General features: G+C 36.5%; 1 protein-coding gene across 1 annotated transcript in view; it reads right to left on the reverse strand.

Moving 5' to 3' along the window:
* LOC148086635 (neural-cadherin) overlaps positions 1-23888 on the reverse strand; it is a 288414-nt gene that overhangs the window by 50333 nt on the left and 214193 nt on the right. The window contains exons 28-31 of the mRNA XM_087784779.1: positions 17582-17709; positions 13250-13377; positions 9216-9339; positions 3780-3960 (exon numbers count right to left, since the gene is read on the reverse strand). Coding sequence (XP_087640905.1) covers positions 3780-3960; positions 9216-9339; positions 13250-13377; positions 17582-17709 — 561 coding nt within the window. The remainder of the gene's footprint in view (positions 1-3779; positions 3961-9215; positions 9340-13249; positions 13378-17581; positions 17710-23888) is intronic.

Consider the following 23888-nt stretch of genomic DNA (forward strand, 5'->3'; position numbering starts at 1 on the left):
TTTTATGTCTACAGACTTGAAAATACTTTCTAAAATAGACGTCACAATTCTTTTGTTTTACCCACCGTTGGCTAAAGTGGCACTAGGTTTTCCTGAGAGTCGCCTTTGTACGTTCTTGTACGTTAATGTGTCTATAAAAAACATATTTTGTATTGTGTAGAACAAAATAACAAAAATGTGATGGTGTTTCCGCTTCACAGCAAGAAGGCAACAAGTTCTTGGGGCACCAATTCCTTTCTCTGTCTATGTTGGTTCTCTCAGTATTTGAGTTTACTTTAGGCACTAAGGTTTACTCCCACAGTCCAAAAACATGCAGAAGGTGATTCGCCATAAGCTGTCAAACGCATTGCCTGGGGGCCAAATCTGGGCTTGCCAAATCTCTTTATGTAGCCCGTCATCAGTATGTGTCTGTTTGTACAAAACACTCTTTTCATTGAAATATCTACATTAGAAAATGAAAACGCTTAGTTTTCCTGGAGATTCAATCTTTTTTAACAATGACCACACCCACTCTGCTGTGATTGGTGAAACATTAAAGTTTGTCACCGCACGTCGTCAATCCAGGAAGTTTCCAAGAGACTCGTAGTATAAACCAAGCATGGCTGGAGGATTATACGTCATAATAACTTCTCCTTCGCCGAGATTTCAGACGGGGTAGAACTTCATGAAGTAATAAATTCAATACATCAGCATGATGAGGGACTGAATCTTGGGGAGGAAGATTTCAACATTGGATGCATAAAAGTAATCCAGAAATATGCGATTATGGAGTAAAACTGAAGTATAGAAACTAATTTGGTTAAGGAGGACAATTACAGAAATAATAGCTAAAATACTGTAGCTTCTTGTGTGATTCAGTTTAACGTCTCTGAACTAAGCAGTTAGAGTAGACTGCTGATACCCTGGTTACAATACTAATAGTCAACACTTAACGTCACTTGTCTCAGCTATGATGCAAATCAGAACCTCACACATGAAGTGCCCTTTGATTTTTTTCCACCTATTATTGGTGACTCATACGCCTCTTTCGCTGACATCTACCTGACCTCTAGCCCAGCAGGAAAGAAATATTGAAGACATCTTCCACCCACGACTGTCCTTGAGCTCCAATTTAAAACAAATTGGAAGGATTATCCTCGATTTTTAAGCTTGATTGTCAAAAATCCCCCGCTATCTCTGATAACTGTGATGCAGACACAGAGCTGCTACTCACAGGGAGAGACAGATTATACTCGTCCCATATCTGCTTGTCTGCTTCCACTAGAGGAATGAAGGAGTCCTTATTTACCCGTCTAGATCCTCACCCACATTGAGGGACTTGCCATGATGATGCATTTCCCATTTTCTTCATATTCATTCCCTTGTGATGAATAGTTGTTCTCTTCCTTCCTCTATTGTTTTCACCTTACTTCATCTTTCATATGGGTTCGTGTGCGTTTTTCTTCACATTGAAGAGGCTTACATGTCCCACACATTTGGTTTTGATAAACAAATCAAATCTACAGCAACAAAAAGGTGAGGTTATCCAGGGGTCATAATGTTTTGATAAAGGGTTCTGGCAAAAAAAGCGTGGCATATAGGTAAATATTCAGTATACTGCAATAATTCAAATAAGGTTATGCGACTGAACCAGCAGCACATCCCTTGTTTAACCCTTGGTGTTATTTTAGGGTCAAGGTGACCCGAAGGACTGAAAACAAATGTGTGTGGTATCCCTTGTGTTGTCTCTGGGTCAAGATGTACGAGCTCCCTGGTTTCCATAAATACATATGCAGCGGTGGAGGTTGTTCATCTTGACCCAGAATCAACACAAAGGATAAAACGGGGCCTCTGGGTCACATCGACCCTGAGTTTATGCAAGGGTGTATTCTTTTTTGGTTCATTGAATACTCACAGGACAGTGATAATACGAATTAAACAAAAACTTCTTCCCCCATTAAACATTATAAAGAAAAAAGGTGGGCACAGATAGCAGTATGTTAACATCAAAGTTCCTACAACGCTGGCTGATTCCAGACCCATTTGAAAGATTAATTTAAAAATAATTTATTCATGAATTCACTAATTTCATTAAGAAGCAATGATCTGTCTGCGTAAAGCAGCTGATTGGAGATGGTAGTATATTTACATGTGGTTAAAAAATGATAATTACTGTTCCGCCACTGGAACAGAATACTGGCACTGGTTGCGAAAATGGATAAAACCCATTCATTATGCATATGGCTAATTAAAACGAGCCATGTTAAAATGTGGCCTTCAATTAAGTTGGCATTAGAGTTGGATTTATCTGTGTTCGAAGTTGTTTTGGACAATTGTTAAGGGCACTTACTCATATTAACTGCCTTTTTCCTTGAACATGAAACAGGTGAACAGATTGTGAATGGTTTTGTGGATGAAATTATCAACTTCCAGAGGAACAGACTGTCGGAAAAGCACCTTTTTTCTTCCTTTTGGCTGTAATTGTGTTGCTATGAACATATTCAATTATACATAATTAAAAATTAAAAAAGACACTCTTCATTTTATTTATTTAGCTATACTGAAGCGTTCGGTACGGCACGTAAGTGAACTTTCTGGATACTTAAGCAACAGTATTGTAGTATTAATTTAGCATTTAAATTGGAAACAGTTGAATCAATGATAATTAACCAATTTGAAAAAAAAAAGATTCAGATATACTTATACTACAATCCCAAAAAACAACTGGTAGACAACTTTATTGAATGTATTTATTTTTAAGAAATGTGTTCCTTTTTTATAAGGCCACTTAATGTAATGTATCTAATGTATTATATGTTACTATATTTTTTTAATCTAATGTTATTTGATTCCTATTTGGTTTAGCTTAATCTTATTATATACTGTCATCACCCCCAAAAATACCCCTGTGTCCTTGTGTTTGTATTCTATTTTAATTCCAAGCTCCTTGTCAACATGGTCTTTTAAATAATGGTTAACATGTATTGGTACCTTAGCGTACTGTTTTTCTCCATGCAAAGTTTCAATAAAACCTGAAAAACGTTTTAGATGAAATCGTACTTGCAAAATGTGACGTCATGACCATGTTAACTTTCCATACCTAGACCCGCTTAGATAATGTAAATATTGCCAACACGCCTGATGTCTGTAATATACATATAAACTCCTTCTGCGTGCACCAAAATGTCTTCGGCTAAATGTTTAAGACTCCTGTAAAAGAGCATCGCCTTACATGACAGGCACGATCCAAGCACTGATAACAAGAAGCGCTGAGAGTGCAGCAATCAGCAGAAAGCATCAATGGAGGGCACACTCCTCAGTGTGGAGGATGTGTACAAAAAGCAGTTCAGGATCAGGGTCATTCCAGATCTCATCTCACTCCAGCAAAAGAGTCAAACAGTTTCAGTCAGACAACCGCCTCCACAGCATTAAACTCAGAAGTGGCTTCTTTCTTCAGGCCATTTTTATTGTGCTGTCTGCTGAAGGCCTGCGTGAGGGCCGTTAAAATTCTGCCGCATGAATGAAAAAACTAAAACACTTAAGATTTTTTACCAATACAAAGAGTTGCAGATATATACCCTTAATACAAAAGCAAATCGGGGCGAATAAAGGTGAGTAAAATCTGTATTTTTGCCTTGAATACTATTCGGCAGAGTTTCTTTCAAGCCTTCTACCTACAAGTGGGCACACGCATTAAACTATCTAATACAAGGTGCAGTTTCACACTCAACAAAGTATATCAAAGCATCGTAAAACCGATAAAAGTGACCGTAGTCGCACAGGAAAAGTTTTTGGCTTACCTTCATCGCACTGGTGTCCTGTGTAACCGGGCACACACTGGCAGCTGAAGGATCCCCACTCGCCGTGACACCGACCCCGGTGGCCACACGATGGATAACCCATGTTGACGCAGCTGCTATCGGTGGTCAGACAGCCCGGGGAGCTGGAGTGAGCGTCGGCCGGGGAGCCCAAGTCGTACAGCTGGATGTAGTAGATAAAAGATAAAGTCGCTAAAACGCAACTGCAACAGAGGGTGATGATTTATGTCAAGACTAAAAATCAGTTTGAGAACAATTTAAAAAAGACAATAAGATGGGTTGGGAGGAATATTTAACCTCATGAACCAAATATAGTGCAGTTGTATGGGGACCATCTTGCCTGTTTGGTTGAAACAGAAAAAAGATGACAGCCTATAGGAAAAGAGGTTTGAGATACTGTTCATTATATTCTCATATTTTTGTAAAACTGTCAAGGCCTGGCCGTCAAGTCTTATACATTTATATACACAGTATGTGTTGATATGGTTACTTATACATATTCCAGTGTTTAAGATAAGATAAGTAACATTATGGATGTCAGCAATTATACAGAGATTTTCAACTAGAGTCAAACTAATAATTAAGAGGCATTGAGCCTCCAAGAATGAAAGGACAATAGCAGACTTGTGCTTTCATGTTATAGACAGTTTGGTAAATACACATTTTGTTCAGCCTGCGACCTTGTTTGCTTAATGATCACCCATTTGACTTAAAAAATGGTTTCCTACCTTTTAAACAACCTGGTAGCTTTGAGGGACTCTGTATTCAAACCATCTTTCTACTGGGGTCCCACAAGGTTCTCTACTCAACCCACCTTGGAATGGTCTATCACATGTCTTTTTTAAGCAACTATTTGGTCACTCTTGCACACACTGCACAAAGTCTGGGTGGTAGTGATGGGCTAATGAAGCGTGATGGAGCGGTGTCATGTTGTTTAGAGGTTTAGTACACCGCGCCAGCTAGTGGACTCTGAAAATAATGACACTTCTTCATGAAGCTTCATCCCCCCCATCACTAGTAAACAGTACCACAAGTTAATTCTTATATCAGAAGGGCATGTCCACTTCTTACACAGTACAAATTCAAGTCCATGCTTTGCAACCTGCCAAAACTCTCTCACACAAACCTACTTCTCTGCCTCTGTTAATGGTTTCTGATAGTATCTGGAATCCAGTCTTCAACTCTGGCACTTGCCTATTGAGTCATTGAGTATTCTGATTGTTGTGTTTGAGGATTGATTTGTTCTTGGAGTTGTGGAACAAACAGCAGATCATTTTCAAACACTCTTATTTGTAATTTACATTTGATTACAAGAATCAAGATAAAAAATAATACTAATAATACCTTTAAAAAAACTAAAATTAAAAAGATTACATCATTCTCTTTCTTAACCTTCTTTAAGTGTAGAAAGTCGGTTCGATAGTTGTTGGTTCATGGTTTGAATAGTTGAAAAAGCTTCATGAAGCAGTGTCCTTATCTTTAGAGGTCAGCAGTTGGTACGCTTAGTTTTAAACATGATGTGAGGTTTCAATAGAATTTTTAATTAAGGATTAGAGAGAGTGTCATCTACGGGGCTCGGAAAAATGAGGACAATAAGGCACTTTTTTAAAGGATAAAAGAGTATGCTAAATGACCAGAAATGTACCGCTATCATTTTCAAAATACTGATAATTTGCACTGAGGGCATGAGTAGCATTCAAGGTCGTTGAAGGCACAGAGTTGAAGAAGAGTCCACTGTTGGACAAAATGAGCGTCATTACATAAAAATATTGAGCTGAAACAGATCAGGCTAATTAGCTCTGACCTACAAAGAGGGATCTTATTAGTTGATGACCTTTTAAAGCTCCATATATCTTGTTGTAGATTTTTTTGGGATGATTGCTCAAGGGTGGAACACACACAGTCAATCAATGACTACAAACACTCAAGAGCCACCAATTAATGTGGATCTCCCTTTGTGTGCAGATGTGTGCACAAACCTGGCATGGCTTGAATGCCAAAATGCAGCTGCATCGACTTGACAGAAAAAAAAAAGTGGCAGCCACAACAGGGTCTGTCACACAACAACACAGTAGGATCCCTTATTTGCCAAGATTCATTTAGGGAAAAAAAAACAAAAACAAACTCGGGCCTGAAATATGAAGTACGCAGCTGTGAGGGTGTTTACTAAGCTTCCTGGTAACTCTTGCTAACAAACCATGATTGACATGGTTACTGTCTTCATGAAGATAACAAACATTTAAATTTAATACTGCTTCTGGATAAATAAATCCAAACAAAAGTAATTAAAATGTAATTAATTTCTGACAGCCTCAAAACAACAATAATGAATTCTGCTTTATATGGCTCAAATAGTTCCATTAGTTTTATACTGAATAAGAGGCTCTCTACATGTTTTAATGCTTCTTCTACTTCTGAAAGAGCAGTTTCTACACACGGTGGAGGCGTGACGTGCATTTACACACAAAAAAAATGCAACCAGCATCCAGCGAAGACCTCCATAGATATTTTTTGATTGTTTTTTAATTCATCCTGACGTTTAGTGCCACAGCTACTCCTACTTGTATTACATCAAATCAGTAAACGAAAGCATAAAGGGCATTTCAGTGCAAAGTGACTGGAATCCATTTATTAAGTCTGTATACAATACAATGTATTTATTAATCACCTAAAATGCCATTAAGAATTATTTTTTTTTCTAACTTTATGTTCTTTAGAAATATTGTCTATGATAAGGTTATTATTATGTGTATAATATTAATAAGTGAGTTATTTCACCTTTTACACAATGAATTCTATTGATATATATATATATATATATATTTGATATATTTTCTGATACTTTTCTTTTGGTAAAGGCCCAATAAGTTTTCTTTTTAAATAGCGTTTCTTTATCTCCCTAGTACCAAAATAGTGTACCTGCAATTTTAGCCGAGAGTCTTCAGTATTGTGAACAAAATAATCTTTTTGTATTGTTACAGCAAAAGTGCCATTTTCTGGTGCTTCGTTGCGCTATTGCCAAATATCACATGTACATTTGTTAACAAAACAAGAGAAAGTAATTTTCTCGTGCTTATCATGGTATCATGAATTGTCTTCTCACTTTAATGTTGCTAAATGCTACGTCAGGTACGTTTACTGCAGATATGACTAGACTTGAGAAAACTTGGGTCCAATACGGTTCAATTCTACAACTCTAAGAGAAAAAAGACGTTATCTTCCACGATAACGCGGCTGGAAGAAAGGTACGCTGAGCTAAGTAGCATGTTGACGTGTGGCTGACATCTTAGCTGTGTTCATCTTGATTAAGTTGTACTATTAAGACCTAGTCAGTAATAGTCAAAAACATGTTTTTTAGTTGTGAAAAATATATGCAATATGACTAAATGTATTTGTGCTATGGTCAGTGAGCAATATGTTGAATTTACCTTTCAGTTGGTAAGTAAGGAATGTATTAAGTTATATTTAGTTTTTACTTTTCGTTTGAATGTGTAGACATGGCCTTTAAGAGCAATACAAGCAGTCCAGGCATCATTAACCGACAGTGTTCTAGCCCTCGGTCTTATAACCACATTCAAGAGCACACATTACTGAATTTGGTGGAAAAATAATTCATATAGGTATACATTTCCTGTTCCAAAGGTGAATCCATTAGGATGAAGTAGCTTTACTGCCCTTTGCATACAGGCATATCCCAGCTATATCACGTCACTATGGGGACAAGGGCCCTATATAATCACCTACTGTGATAAACAACCCGAAAGAAACCCATACCAACAGGATAAAAATAAATAAATTGTGGCCAACATACATTTGAATCACCATTATGACTGCTGTTGCTCGCTCCTTGTCCATGTGTCCGCCTACATGCGTCATGCTAATGCCTCTCATTGTCAAGTAGTTGTGCAGCTTTCTGCATCATCTCTGGAATTAATGGCACATTTTCCTTGAGATACAAAGAGGTCATAATTGTCTATGACAGGACTCGCCATCCTCTTGATACTTCAAGTTCATCCACAGATAATTATGATTCTGAACGGCAGAGCAGACTGAAAAACCAAATTCAATACAGAAAAGTTATTTTTCATTAACGTATTATGATAATGTTATCAGTTCCCTCTCCAGTGAATTGGTTCCGGAGCCAAAACTGCCGGCAATGTATGTCCATGGTTCCAATTAGGAAAAAAAGGTCAAGTTCCCTCTCCAGGTGGGGGATGAGATCCTACCCCAACAGGAGGCAATACCTTGGGATATTGTTTATGAGTGATTAAGAATATAGCAGGTGATCCACAAGGCAGAATTGCTGCAATCTGTTGTGGTTAAGACAAAGTTGAGCTGAAATAATGATCTCAATATACCGGTCAATTTATGTTATAACCCTCTCCTATGGTCAAGACCCGTGGGTTGTGACCGAAAGAACAAGATAACAGATAAAAGTCCAAAATTACTTTCCTCCACTGGCTGACTGAGAGATAAGATTGAAAGCATGACCCTCAAGGGATTCAAAGAAAACCATTGCTCTAAGTTTAGAGGAGCCAGGGGAAGTTGTTTCTAAGTTGGCCTGGGAATGGCTCGGCATCCCATTGGAAGAGTTGGACAAAGTGTCCAGGTAAAGGGAGTTCTGGGCCTCATTGCTCAAGCTTCACGGCCAGTGACATGACCCTGGATGAACATTTGGAAAAAGAAAATTCAGAATATTTGTCTATGCGAGACACTGTTAATGTTAATACGTTTTCACAGAAACTACTAATTATTTAACTGGACATTTTTCTGAGACCAGGTTCTTTTTAAGAGTATAATTTCCTCCTTTTTTAATTAAAAGTCCGATTGGAACCTAAGACATTTCAAAAGAAACATTTGAAACATTTTCCTTTTAGTTTCAAGGAAAGGTCGAAAAAGCAAAAAATCACATGTTTTAGAGATTACATGATGTACCTTGTGCAAATCATAGTCAGCTCAAGTAGTTCCGGTTGGAAATATAAACCTTAACAAATGTTCCCAAAAGAAATCCCTCCATCCTGTCAAGAATCCATAATCCAAAGTTTGTGTTTTTATGTTACAAAGGTTTTTACCTTACCTAACAAAAACAAACAAAAAAAGAGACAAATAACTGAGAATGTTCCAACCCTTAGGGGGGATAGAAAGAAAGGACAATGCTTCATGAAGCTTCAACAATAAATAACTACTCTTGGTTCTTCTCTAAAGGACTCTATACATGTGTTTTTCATATACCAGGGTCATCCTACTTTTCATACTTGAACTATTTCCTGGGGAAGGGAAAAAAAAGTTTGTCATAAGGTAAGTCATTCCTGTATGACATGTTACTGTCCAAGGTCTTACATGCTCTATTGTGGTGAAAAGATATAACATATTTGGATAATTCCTTTACTATTCATCTGCGGCCTAAAGCTATCTTACCTTGCTGTCCACTACCAGATTGCGTATACAGCCTGTGAAGTGTTTGTGTTGGAGCTGAGGGTATATGTAAGGGATGTCCTCGTTGACCCCACCGAGCTGGAGAACCTGGCTCATGTTCAAGTACCTGGAACAAATAGAGATACAATTTCACACATTCGGCAAATAAATTCACAGTAATGGCTCTTGATTCTGAGGGCCCTGTGAGAGATAAGATTAACAAGGCAACACATTATCGTGTTGTCTTCCGTTTGGTGTAATAATCGAGTTTATTGATGTCCCATTGGACTAGCAAAATGAAGAGTTGCTGGAAAGAATTCAGAACCAGATAACAGAAGTAGGGGAAACCATGAAGAATTTCCTCAGGAGAAGTGCTAGTCTGGAAGTCGTACAAAAAGAAATGACGCTTATTATAAAAATTCCCCATTCAGAGTCTTCAGTGACGGGGACATTCTGGTCCCTCAAAAAAAGCCGAATTAGACTGAGAGCTGCTATTGTGGTTTAGTGGATCTATGAGGGGAAAAGCTCCTGGAATTTCACTGGGATATGACAAGACAATATTACGGACTCATTGAGGACAATTCGTCTGCAGATAATACAGAGAGAATTCTGATTCTTGGGGATTTTTGGATAAATCTAGCCAATCACGGAAGCCACCACATAATATTAACCAATCTAAAGCAACATAAGGCGGGTCTATCTGACAGTTGAGCATCTCTACTCACTCAGATAGAAACAAGTGCATGATCGAGTCATTGTAACTTAACAGCAACATCATACTGCTGTTAAGATATAAGTTGTTCGGTTTCTCCTGTCTTGAGCTGCATTTCAATTAAGTTAAGATAAAGTTATCGCTAAACTGAGCGGTGATTTCCCCAAAAGCAGTTCAGAAATTAAGAGCATCAGCGCAACTGTCCTCATTATCACTGATATTCTCTGAAATGTTTTGTTTGTTAATCTTTTATTTGTTAATTTATTTGTTGTAAATTAAGATGGATACCTAATAAATAGGTTTTATATAATTGAAAATGGCAGTTTTTAATAATAATAATTAAATAATACAACTTGAATGCTTGAATCTCACGCTTCTCATTTGCTGAAACTTGGCAGCCTAGCTGTATTGATGGTTGTTTTCTGAGAGTTTAAATTGTGTTATTAAATAAGGAGTAGTATTTCAAAAAATATGTCACAATGGCCTTGTAAAACCCCATTATTAATCCACGTAGGTAGATAGTTTACTCAAATCCTGAAGTTCAAGTTTTATCCTTAAAAGGGACTCATCTGTGCACTCATGAATTTTGCCACAATACACTAGCTTTCAATCTCTGCCCACGAAGGGTCAGCAAGCACCATCTCATCCATCTTGAGTATCTGTCATTGTGACACGAAGCATCTGCAAAGAAAACTGAAGAAAAAAAAATCCCTCGGAAAAAGCCTGCAGCTGGAGCAGCTGTTAGTGGATGAGAAGGAAAACACCAAGAGAGTGAAAGACAGCTTGGAGATCCAGAGACGTCACACAACAATATCACCACAGATATGTGGCAGGTGATAAGAAAAAAAAAACATACTCGAGACTACAAAAGCCTGAACGCTCCAATCATGTAGTCGACTGTGCTGCCAGATGGGCTTAACCTGTTTTATAGTGGCTTTGATCAGTTGGGCAAAGAGCAGATGGAAAGTCTAAACCGGCTTCCAGACGACCGGACAATAGAAGGAACCTGCTGAGAGTAGAGACGTGCAAATCTGCTGAGTCTGATAACAACTCAGGCCTGTGCCAAGCAAGAAGTAGTCATGATGGAGCGAACATATTTTTTGTAAGATCTCGACAACCACCTCCATGTGCCAAAGCTTTGAAAAGAAGGAAATGATGCCTGTGAAGTGGGGCTTGTTTTTGTTTTCCAAAAATGCTGAAAAGATCTTTTCAAAAATCCCATTCATTACATTTCCCTATTTCACATGTCAGGTTAGAAATCAGACCTAAAAGAGCAACTTATGTGTTGATTTAAGTGTGTCTTAAATTGATCTAGGACCTCTTTTTTACTTGTACAAAACTCTCTTTTCATTTAAATATTTACATTACAAAATATGCTCAATTTCCACTTTCTTTTTCTGGAGATAAAATCTTGTTTTGTCATGTACCATAACCAAACCTACTCTGCTGGGATTGTTCAAGCATCAAAGTTAGTCACTTCGCAAAATCAAGTCTTCACCTCTATTGAGCTTGTTGTATAAACAAAGGGCATGATTACAGCTGGATGGAGGAGCAGAGCCCTTTAGTATTACTTCATAATGGAATATGGTCTTGTAACCTCTTGTTCGTCGAGACTTCAGATGGGGAAGATATTTATAAAGTAAAAACTTCAAAACATCGTCATGATGAGGAACTTACTGCATGTTGGACAGAAAGACTTTAACACTTAAGTAAGTCAGGAGAGTTGTGTTTTCACATTAGTTAACCTTTTACTTGCTTAAACTAAGAACAGAAATCAGAACTGATTTAAAGTCACATATTGTACTTGTTTATAAGAAAGATAGTAGAACAACACAGAGTTTACATGTCTGTCTAAATCCTTTACAAAGCACAAAGTTGTTAGGTAGCTGTTTTAGCTTGATCCAGATTCACAAGCCATTAATTATCTTATTCCGAAAGGCTTCCACCAAACACAAATTTGGATGAGTTAAAATCCCCAAGGTCAAGGCAATGTCAACGGCGTTAACTCCTTCAGACATCTCTAATCCTCACATTCCTCACTCAAATACAAGGGACACCACAAACACATTTGTTCACGGGTCACTTTGACCCAGAGATAACAGAGGGTTAAGTGAATTGAATGAACCCACATTAGCTCTGTACTTACCCCTCTCACATTTCTTCTAATTTGTTCCTTAAGGCCCTACTTATTTTGGTTGAGCTTGTATCTCTTTTGCTATGTTGAAAAGTGAACTTTATTAAACATCAACTGAATTATCATTAGATTATTTTTCACTAGCAGAAATGACAAAAGTGTATGTATTTCTGTATTTATGTCACACACAATATGATCTCCTTATTTTTATTTTATTTGGCAAAATTTGTGTCTTTGACTTAACAAACATATAAAAAACAATGTACAACAAACAAAAAAACATGTAAAAAAAATACAATTAACTTGAGAATTAAGTGCAAATTCCTACATTTTAAATGCCTGAAAAGAATGTTTTAAAGGTCTTTATTTATTAGTAATTTCAAGTCATATGTATGCATATAAATATAAATAATGCAAATTATAATCACTAATGATATAACCTTGCTAAAAATGATCATGAATGGAAACAACACAAGGTGGTTCTGCATTGTCAAGATTCACCTAAAGACCAAGACCATGAACCGTCAAGATCCAGAAGACGTCAGTATTAAGACAAGAAGCTCTTCCCTTAACCGCAGGTAAGAATATAGTATTTTTGAGTATTCCTCCTGGTTTACTACTTAAAATTTTTATATAAACTATCTGATTGTTAATATCAAAGGGTACAATTAGTTTAACTTAAAATAAAATATATTAGGGCAGGTACTATTCAACAGTTCAATCTGCGCAAAATAACTGTCTTTTAAAATGTAAATATTTTTGTTCTATTAACTTCCTGTAACACATTTTTCTTGGGTAAAAAGTGGGGTAACATATAGAACTTAAGTGCTGATTCTCGGATTTGGCATCTCGATAAATGAGCATAGATCTTTCTCTGCACCATTTGTGCAATAAGGTGACTACAAATTCAAACAGCAGGTTTTTATCAGGAGTGCTGAATAGCAACTTTGCAGTGATCAGCAATCAAGATGATTTATTAAGTTCCGTTAATGCTAGAAGAAAAAAAAGCAATTAGTGTTACATTTGTGCTTACACTTTAAATACTTTAATATTGCATATTAAAAACATATTTACAAAACCACAGTTTTTATACATTCATATTCCAATGAGACGGAACCTTTGTTCAGCTGGTTTCTATACATAAAAAAACTGCTAAACAAAAAGGAAAGGTTTCAGGGGTTTGTCAAGTACCTGTCAGTGTTGGGTGTGATACCAGTAATTTCACACGATGTGTGGTCCGCTGTGGTCAGCCAGCTGCCCAGTCCTTCCATTTCCATAACTGATGCACCGGCACAGCGGTCCAGAGTGAATCGCACCTCCTGAGCGAACCAAAGAAGAACATGCTTTATAAAATAAACAACGACCTTAAAAACACCTTTGTAACAAATGCACTCTTTGGTAACGTTTAATCTTATCTTATCTTAATTCTAATCATGCATATGACTTAACATCCTTAAGTGGTAAAAAGCATTAAACAGGATTTTTTTTTGTTGTTGTGAATATTCAATATATTTAATAAATCAATACAATTAACACACAAACCTGTACACAAAAAAACAGTATGTGTGTCCACAATAATACACACTGCTGATTGTAAATAAAGTATTGCAGCTATTATTTTTCATTTGTTTATTTGTCACTCTTGACTTTCAATTGACAAAAAAACCCCAAATCCTTTTACAGGAACAACACAATATTTTGAGGAAAAGTTTTGACACATAAGTTCTGATATGTACTTCGGAGTGAGGCGAGCATTGAAAATCATAAATCATCACCTCTTACAGTCCTTATCTGATCACCCCCACACCTGTCATCAATCATCCGAGGATTCAAGGATGATGTTCTTTCTGTCGTTCTCCACCTGCCTGTCAATCTGTTAATGCTTTGTTGGCAAAGCCATGAGTTGATTTTACACTTGGGTAAACTGCTTTCTTGGCTGACTGTCACTTTCGTTGTACTCACACTCACCTATGTTTACTATTGATCACCTGAATTGACGCGCCTGTGAATGTGCGTCACATGATTGGCTGAAAGTTCAAGAAACACTTTATATTAAATTAAAAGGGCTTCAAATACATTACAATTTTTTTTTTTTAATAAATTAAATACAACACATTTTAGCTTTGTAATTTAGTATTTCATTTTTTGAATGATTGGAATGAGAATATATATGTGTAAATAATTAAATAATTAAAAAAATATTCCAAATATCAGATTATTCCAAAAAATAAATTCTACCTTTCAATATTTAAATTGTTGTATTCAAATATTAATACTTTACACTTCACATGATTCAATAATCTGATGGAACTGATCCAATACTTTTTTTTTGTCAAAAGTGTTTGTACCTGAAATCTTAATCTAGTAGGGACACATTGCACAGATGTACTAATAGTTTGTGTTGATAACTTGTTAACTGCATTAGTTACACAGTAAAGTGCTGATTTTGAAAATAATATTTAGAAAATGAAATAGGGCAATCAATGTTTTTCCAACAGTTGTCTATCAGTAAACACACTTCATTAAACACACTCTTGTACATATTTTTCAGGGTTTACTGTCTTCTTAAATATAGTTTTATTTACATTTGTGCTAAAATAAGAGAATAAATTGAAACCGGAGCGCACAATATTTGCTATACACACTACAGTTATATGTTCTTTGGAAAATAATTTTTCACCACTTATATGCCGTTGGCATTAGTGTTGACGTACACTACATCACGAGTGATAAAGCTCATACAATGGTATCATAAAAACAGTGTAATGGATTAAAAGCTTAAAACCAAAAACTGACACAAGAGCCTTTATCTGGTTTTGTATGTGGTAACGTGACAACGATGCAATGGAGAAGCCACGACATCGCATCAACACAGTCCTCACACTGGGGTTAATGATTCCATTAACCTCTCTGGCTATTCTGTACATGGACCTGGTCAACAGATCTGAGAACTGTGTGGCAGAAGTATTGAGGATCTGGAATTGAGGAATATCGGGGGATTTTCAAAATGAACTAAATAATTTCCAAAAGCACATAATGGAGGGACACAGGGTTGAGTACTTAAGGGCAATTATTATGAGCAGTCCAATTTTATGGTCCAAAAGGTTTTTGATAAAATGTGCTCAAAATCTAAATCCAGAACACGGTTTGTTTTTTGGTCACATAAGGTCTGAGTCACGGTGAAATGTGGACTTTATGGAACAGCAGATTCTGTTGATCATATCATGCAAACTGGACACATTCTGTTATCATGGTTATTGTAGATGAAGAGAATCATTGGACTGTGTACATTGTGATGACACTTCGTATGGTTACTGATGTGGGCCATCAAAAGTAACCTTTATACCATTTCAAACCATTTGTTTAAAATAATTATCTTCAACAATGTCTCTTTTGTTCGTGTTTTTAAATGTATCATTTTATAATTAATTGCTAACTAGTGGAGGCAATATATACAGGTATGTATATAAAATCATGTGAAATCCCATATACTGTATATATATAAAACAACAAACATATATGTATATGGATATACGACATATCGATATACTGTACAAGTTATGCATCTATACTTTCTGAGTTAGATTATGTTGCTTTTCTGACTTTTTACAAAACAACAAGCTGTTGATTATATGCCCAACATGAGAATGATTGGAGAAATATTTATCATGATCCATAACACAGATTAAAACCAGCCACAATTTGACCTCACAATATCTCGTACTGCAGATTGTCCCCCATTCATTGACACAATTTAAAATAAAGTATTGTTTTTCTTTTCAGTAGTTGTTATGAGAGGAGGGATTATAATGTTCCCTAATACAAGTGGCCCATTCATGGTAAAAAGCATCAAATGAATGTTATTAAAAATATGACCACCTTTTGAAGGGGTTTATAAAGGTTTTATCACCATTCATTTTCCCATCATGTGGTCATGAGTGATCTGGTAAAAAAAACAATAATAATAATTAAACAATAAAGTTTCAAACCATAACAGAATAAACTCCATAAGAAATAAATACATTTTTAACTGAATAATCCATCAATTTCGTTTAAATTATGGTTTATATTCCTGCCGTTTTGATCTGGATATAATTTGGAGAGTGACTTTGATAGTAATAAATTACCTCATCTGTAAAATAAATAAAAGATCTAATTAAACAAACTTCTCTTTTCACAACTAAAGCCGGAGCCCTCATACGGGCATCAGGTTCATAAACCTCGACCTGCTGAATAATGTTGAACAAACCTCAGCGGGAGGCTAATTGTTGCTACATCTTAATCTGGTGCACAGAATTTAAACCGGTAGCTAGAAGCAAAACTTCCAAGACAGTAAAAAGTGAATAGAAAAAAAAAAAGAGATCACCATTTATTTCTTCAAGTGGTCCTCATCTTCTAAATTGAATTCCCCTGTCACTTTGTGGCAGCTAGCTTATATCAGAGAGACTCAAATCTCTGTGTTTAAGAGTCGGAGAAACTCTTGGAAAGTGCTAATGCGATAGTCCTTGGAGGTGAAGAGCTTCAATCCATGCTCATATTCCCTTTTTTTTTTTTATCATCCTGGGATGTTACAATGGTGGAATGGATTGAGCGAGAGCCTGTGATCTTAGAAGCTATGTTGCCAGAGGCATTGCACCTTTGGTTGGATTACCAACGGCACAAAAAGTGAGGATGCAGACAAAGAGTTCAAAAATCGATATATAAAAGAACATGGATGACATATTCTTTGCCCAGACTTGTTTTTTTTTTGCGATGCCCCTGCCCTTGACGAAAAACTTAAACAAGATTTGAAAAAATAACATAATTAGAAATAAAGGGGTAACTGTCTGTCACATTAAATTAGAGTTGTTTTTAGTTATAGTTTCCTGCCAATGTAGCCACCAATAGAACATAGAATCTAAATCAGGGCTGTCCAAGGGCCACATTTTATGTGGAAAAAAACTGCCAAATGTGAAATCATTCCAAGAGTAATTTCTTCTAAAAGTTTAGATTAAAAATGTATGTATCATTAACACGTTCAGCACAAAATTTATAACTACGAGAAAAGATCATTTAGGAATTAGCATTAGCATCGACAGCTTTACTTTGTGTTCTTTCCGTTTGACTCTTGATGGCTGGTTGAATAATACAGTTTATATTAAACCTTGCAGGCACATTCAATCTGCTTTAGGGCCGAAAATAACCCACGGGCCTGTGTAATGCATATATAGTGATGCACAAAGATAAAAGTTAATATGAAAGTGGAACACATGATTCAACAATATCATGAAGTATCAGCATCAAAAAACAACGCGGGATCAAGTCAGCATTCATGAAGTAAACAAACAAAATTTGTACAAGTTTATGCAACAAAAAAAAAACTTATATAATATAAGAATATTCTATTTCATTTCTAAACCCCTTTCAAAAGTCTCAAGGCAACTAAAAGTACTGAAGGAAAACAAAAAAAAAAATCACATAATAGAATAAAAACAAGACATTAACAGTAGGGTGGGGGGTATTTTAAGGAGCAAATGTACCCACCTTGCTATTGCTGCGGACATCCAGCCGGTGCCAGCGCCTGTCAGCTACATTCACGTTGCCAGGCAACTGTAGCACTACTGTACCAGAGCCGTGATTAATTTTCAACGTAGGTGTGCCATCAATTAGTTCTGGATTGGAAGAAACAGAAGAAAAAGTGTGTGTGAGTCAAAAAAGGCGGTTTGATGCAGTCACAATCCTCGATACACACTGATAAATGGCCGCTGACGTCGTAGTCTGACAAATTGGATGAAGTGTTTCTTTTACATGAGGCTTGAATATTGATCACTGCAAAGCTTTAATGTTGTTTCCTCACATGGCTTACAACAAGCATCAGAAAATAAAACGTATTACATTCTATTTCCTGACTTACTCAAATGGGAAATTAAAAGTTAATGAAGTGGTTATGGCTGTGTGTGTGCCTGGCGTCATATGTAAGGAATTATGGGAGGGGAAGTTTACCAGCCAGCATTAATCACGGTGTACACTGAACTTCAAAACTTCATGCGGAGATATAAAGCTGATGAACGAGCCTCTTAATATTTCTGTGAATGCAGTGCTGGCTGCACAAATGTGAGCACAGGCTGCTGATCTATGAAGCACATAGTGTATAGAGATGAAAAAAAATCTCTATTTTATTGTGATAGCATCAGCCAGATATGTTGAAGGCATTAAAATGATTTCTATTGTTGGAAAAAGCTTTCAGAAATCAGTAATGTATACATGTATATGCACAATAATCTGTAATGTAGAGAAAGGTGGCTTTCTGTGATCGAAACATTCTGCTAATTTAAAGTCGAAAAAGGGATAAATGTATATAGAATAAACAACTGAACCTGAATAGAAAGGATCAGAGAGAATAAAAAAAAGCATTTAATATAAATGAATATACTCAGAAAACTATATTTTACAGTTTAAACTAATGGAAAGTTAACAATGAAAACAGTGAAACATCTTTTTTACTCTTTTCTCAGGTGTTACTTTAAGAAATCCCACTCTGTACTTATGAGCTTTGTGCTGGAAACGGAAATTAACAACCAAAGAGAGCGAGGAAAAAAAAAAAACTTTCACTGGCATATGTCTCCTGGCAAGAGTCGGTGAAGGTTGGAAGTCAAAATCGAGGCTGACAAGAATCTAATTCCCTTCTCACTCCTCTTCAAACTGCACAGTGTACCTGTCTCCTGCTGGGCTTTCGTCAATCCATTGCGATGTCAGTCTGCCGGCTGCCATCTTTCATCCCATGTCTCTACTTTACCTCCTGTCTCGTGTCTCGTATCTCATCCCATTTTTCTCCATAATTAACATCTCTGCACTGTGCCTGCCTCTAATGTTTTTCCACCAAAATCTAAGGAAAAAGTTTCTTAGATTGTCAGATTGAGTGTGTACTGCCATGTTCGCAATTATCAGCAGTGATAAGTTGGCTGTGATGTCGTTTAAAAGATTTTTAATGGTTCTCAAATCACTCAAAAGCCTACTTTTTTTTTTTGGCGTCTAAATATGCGTTTGGAAGTAGTCAAACTACCAGTGACGCCATCGAAACTGCACAAAAGTTTTGATAAATTGACAATTATAAATGGAAGACTTGAACTTGAGACCAAGGGAGTCGAGACCAAGACAAGAATGGCTGTGGCAACGTTTGTTTGTGGTGTTTTTGAAGGTAATAATGTCTTGTTTAATGTCAGTGCAAGGAGGTGTGGCTACACATTTGTGTCGCGTGTATTATAAGCGTTTTAAGCTCCAAGGCCACCATTATGGCCAAAGACCAGGAAACACAGAGAGAAGATCGAGACCAAGACAAGTAGTGATGGTCTGATGAAGATTCATGAAGCAGTGTCATGTTGTTTAGAGCTCAGTAGGTGGCGCCATCAGTTGAAAAATGATGTTTAATTTGTACAGTGGTTCAAAAAAGGAAAATAGTACAGACACCGCCAACTAGTGGACTCTGAAAATAATGACTAATCATATTCTCATATATTCATCTGCGTCAAAGATAATGCATATATGTTTCTGATGGGTTCCAATTTTATTATTTAAGTCATTAAATATCATTAAATATGTATGTTTTCTTCATTTTATTTGTCTGTTTAGAAATAATATTGAAGTTAAAGTTTTTTATATCATAAATCTAAATTAAATATATTATAATAGTGTATTATATTGTAATATAATAAAAAAGACTGATAAACGTATTATAATGAAGTAAATATTACACAATAAAATAGGACTTTCTGCTTATTAAGCTTTACACATCATCTTTTGTTTTTCTCCAGATTTAGGTGTTTACTGTTGTGGTTACAATAAAGATTCCATCACGACCTCCACCACTGCATGTATTTCTGAAAGCACGGGGGTTTCTTTCACCTTGACCCAGCGGGTTAAGTAAACATAACAACATATGCAATTGAATTATGTCCTTATAATTTTTTTCTGATTTGATTTTCATTCTTTTAATTCATTTATATATACGTTTCTCATCATATTGAAGATCCTTTTATTTGTCCTGTTTTTCTCTTTGCTCGATGGCCCTTTACAACAGTAAGTACATCATGTAGCCTCTGGCGAACAGCAACACAAATTGATATTTGTTAAAGATTTGTGAAAATGTTTGAGAAAAGGTACTCTTCATTCTCTCTTACATTCATGTTAGCTAACACAGAGGTCATTCATATTACCCTCCATGAATTCATATTCATATTGTTTTGTTTTTGTTTGTTTTAATCATTTCTTCAGAGCCTTATATTATATATTCAATATATATATATATTCAAGGCTGCAATTGATTAACACGATTGTCCTGAAAAGAAAGCCTTGGCCAAAACAACAAAGTAGCTATTGTAGTGTCAGGGACTCTCCAATGAACCTTCAGAACCTGACACCTGTAGACATGTGACTGAACTGCACACATAGGAAATCAATGGCTCCTTTGAAACCAACTCATATGTTATGTTATTGCAACATTTTCCAATTATTCGCAATGAATTTAATGAGGCAGCGTGAAATAAAAACATCAATTCAAAAGTGCAACCCTTTTGTTTTAGCTGTCTGTTGTTATCTATTAGGGCAGACTCACCTTCCCGCCTCTCTCATTTCCATCCCACTAGAGACCTTGCGATCTACATCCTTCTTTATCTCGCACATGTCAATCTGTCAACTCAACTAGTTCTCCAGGGAACTGCCTTTTCTTGGAAATCTGATTTATGCCAACAGGATCACCTTATGTTCTTCTTTTTTTTACGAAGATTTTTTTGAAGGCAGACATAGGAGCTGTGACTGTAAACACCACAAAGGAAACAGCTTTTGGATTTAAAAATATATGTATATTGTTCCACTTGTACCCACATTTAGGTGTACACAACATGACTAAATATTTGATAGTCTGATGCTTATAAGGAGCTTGATTGGCAACATTAAACTTTTGACTTTCATCTTAAGAGACTGACAGGAAAGAGGACGTGGGAAAAGTAAACCAAGAGAACAAGCAGGGACAGTTGAGACAGCCAGTCAAAAGTAAAAAAAAAAACAACAAAAACATTACAGCGAAAACAAAAAGGAAAGAACGAACCTGAGTTTTAATAACGAAAAATGTGTCAGTTAGGCACTCGGAAAGTAGTCAAAACTGTTTTAAAACAGGATTTTGAACATAATTATTAAGAGAGTTGACACAAAGAACATAATTAAGTCATCAACGTCCACCCTCGCTCAATCCGTATCCTGCTTATTTGCCGGTAACACAGTATGGTAGAAAACCTTAACTTATGTCGCTTATACATAATCAGAAACTTTGAGGCATTTTCCGAAGGACCAATAATATTCAAATTATGATGTTTATGGGGGAGAGGACAGTGGCGTTTATATGTTCTACCCGTATTGAGTGGGTTTACTCCCGGCACTCAGGTTTCCACTCACAGTCCAAAACCTTACAGAGGTTTATTGAGAACTTGGGGAAATTGTCCCTAGGTATGAGTGTGTATGAGGTCCCCAGGGACCCTTTTAAGCGAAAAAGCCGCAGAGAATGAATGCATGAATAAATTAATGAATGAATTAATGTGTATAGGCCATCCAACATTCAAAAAAATCCAACGTTATTATACATACTTTAGCTGTGGTGTGACAAATGACATACAACCATTCACAGACACCAAGACAATTTCTCCAAGTTTCCAATCAACCTCTGTATGTTTTTGGACTGTGGGAGGAAACCGGAGTACCCAGTGTAAACACATGCAACAGACAAATTCCTCATGTTTCTAATCAGACTGTGGGAGGAAACCGGAGTAAAACATACAAACTTAACACAAAAAGCTCACAAAGTTGGCTCCCTCAGTCCCTGTAAGCAAACCGGCAACCTTCTCGCTGTGAGGCGATCGTGCTAACCACTGCTCCACCGTTCACCCCTCCCTCGGCTGTTGATATGTATAATTGATGGAGGCTGCTAAAAATTTTAAATTCTCTCTGTGATATCAATAAAGTATAATTCTATTCTTGTTTTCAATACTTTGCCCTCGTTTAAATAGAAGGCCCGAAGTGAAAGAGTTGCACTGACATCCATAAACAAAAGTGGTCAAGGCCGGTCAAAAAAAAAAGGCAAGCTGGAAGACATGCAGTGGGCAGCCAGGGCCAAATGTGAACATCTTTGTACTGGCCTTGCCTTTTGAATGCTTTCAGAGCACAGTTTAGAACAAGACTTTGCTCTTAGAGGGCTCGTCCACACGACCGGGGTTCCTCTCTGTGAATCCACTCATACTTAATTCATTGCTTCCCACTAAAGAGAGGGAGGGTTAAGTCAAAGCAAGAGGCAATTGGATGTGGCTTCTTTGTGTGCGGAGCGAGCATGAACCCCTGCCGAGTCAGGGCGGAGGGGCTCTTAAATATGAAAAATGTCTATCTCCTCTGATGGCCTGAGGATACACAGGAGCAAACCAAGAGCATGTGAACTGCATAAACAGCCTAACAAATCACCCGGCTAACCTCTCAGCCAAGGGAAGTCTGTGGACGAATTAGGAAGCAATGCAGCACATTTCTGAGCAGAGAGCTTTCTTGTACAAATGATCTTGTCAGAGAGCTAACCAACCCTGCAGCAAAGTTCAGGATATATACTGATTGGTATCCATTGCAGAGATGAGTTTGAAAAGGGAAAAGAGCTCATTGGATAGCGACCTTAGAGCAATACTTAAAACAACCATCGAAGTCTGTTTGTTCTTGACACATGCTGCCTTTTAATAATAAAAACCTGTGTTTAAAGAAGGTGATGTTGATTTAGAAAAGAAATGAGAGGAACACTAAAACTGATGAAACAGGTATTTATTTGCACAAAGCTTATCTGTCTAGTTAAATTGTGTATTGATTTGATTCGACATCTCCATCTTTCTTGTTCTTTACCTGTGTGTTCAAGTATCAAGAGTCTGGTCCATCAACTGAAAATAGTGTTTATTAAAATGATGATTCCTCATTACAGTATACTTATCTTTTGCCGCTGTATCATTATATACACCAGTATATGAATATATGTATATCAATAAACCATATAGAACTCACTGATAACCCTAAAGTTGGAATGGGGTTATTCCTGGGATTGATTAAGTTAAATACAATCTAATCAAAAATGGTAAAAATCTACTTTACTCTGTTGTCACCTACATGTTTCCATTTAACCATCTTCTAGGGTTGCTATATAAAAGCTCAGAAATGGTTGATTAAACATCCCCTTGATTCAAAACATGATTTTTTATTATATTCTTTATTTGATCAAGCCATGTGACATGTGCTCCTTGGCAAAGGTATGTGCTCAAATAAGGAATGTAAGCCATCACAGTAAACCTTTCTGACGGTTGATTTTCAATACGTCATCAGTAAATAATTTTTTTCCTCTCAAAAGCAGCCGTCAGGAAGAAAAAATCCAACCTCTCTCTCCAAGTCTACAAACTGCTTTTGGCCTTACATGTGCTTTATCATAAACACTCTCAAAGCAGATATGGCAGCTGTACTTCCCTTTCCTGGCCTGGAACCAAATTGCTGTTAACAGATGCTAAACTTATAACCCACTCTTCCACAGACCTGGGGTTCAGTTAATAACTCTCTACTTCACACTCCTAATCCAAATAATTAGAACAAAAAAAGTTTGCCAAGAATAACTTATGAAAGTCAAAATTTAAGGTTAGATTAGTCATTCCTAATCTTCAAGCATATACTGAAATTAAATTTAAATTCCCCCTTAATATGTTCCTCACCTCAGCTTTAAACTCTTAATTCTACTCAAATAACTACAACAGAGCACCTTAATTCCAGTCCAATCAATGTGGATAATTATTTT

The sequence above is a fragment of the Callionymus lyra genome, chromosome 2 (assembly GCF_982586985.1).
Source record: "Callionymus lyra chromosome 2, fCalLyr1.hap1.1, whole genome shotgun sequence".
NCBI lineage: Eukaryota > Metazoa > Chordata > Actinopteri > Syngnathiformes > Callionymidae > Callionymus > Callionymus lyra.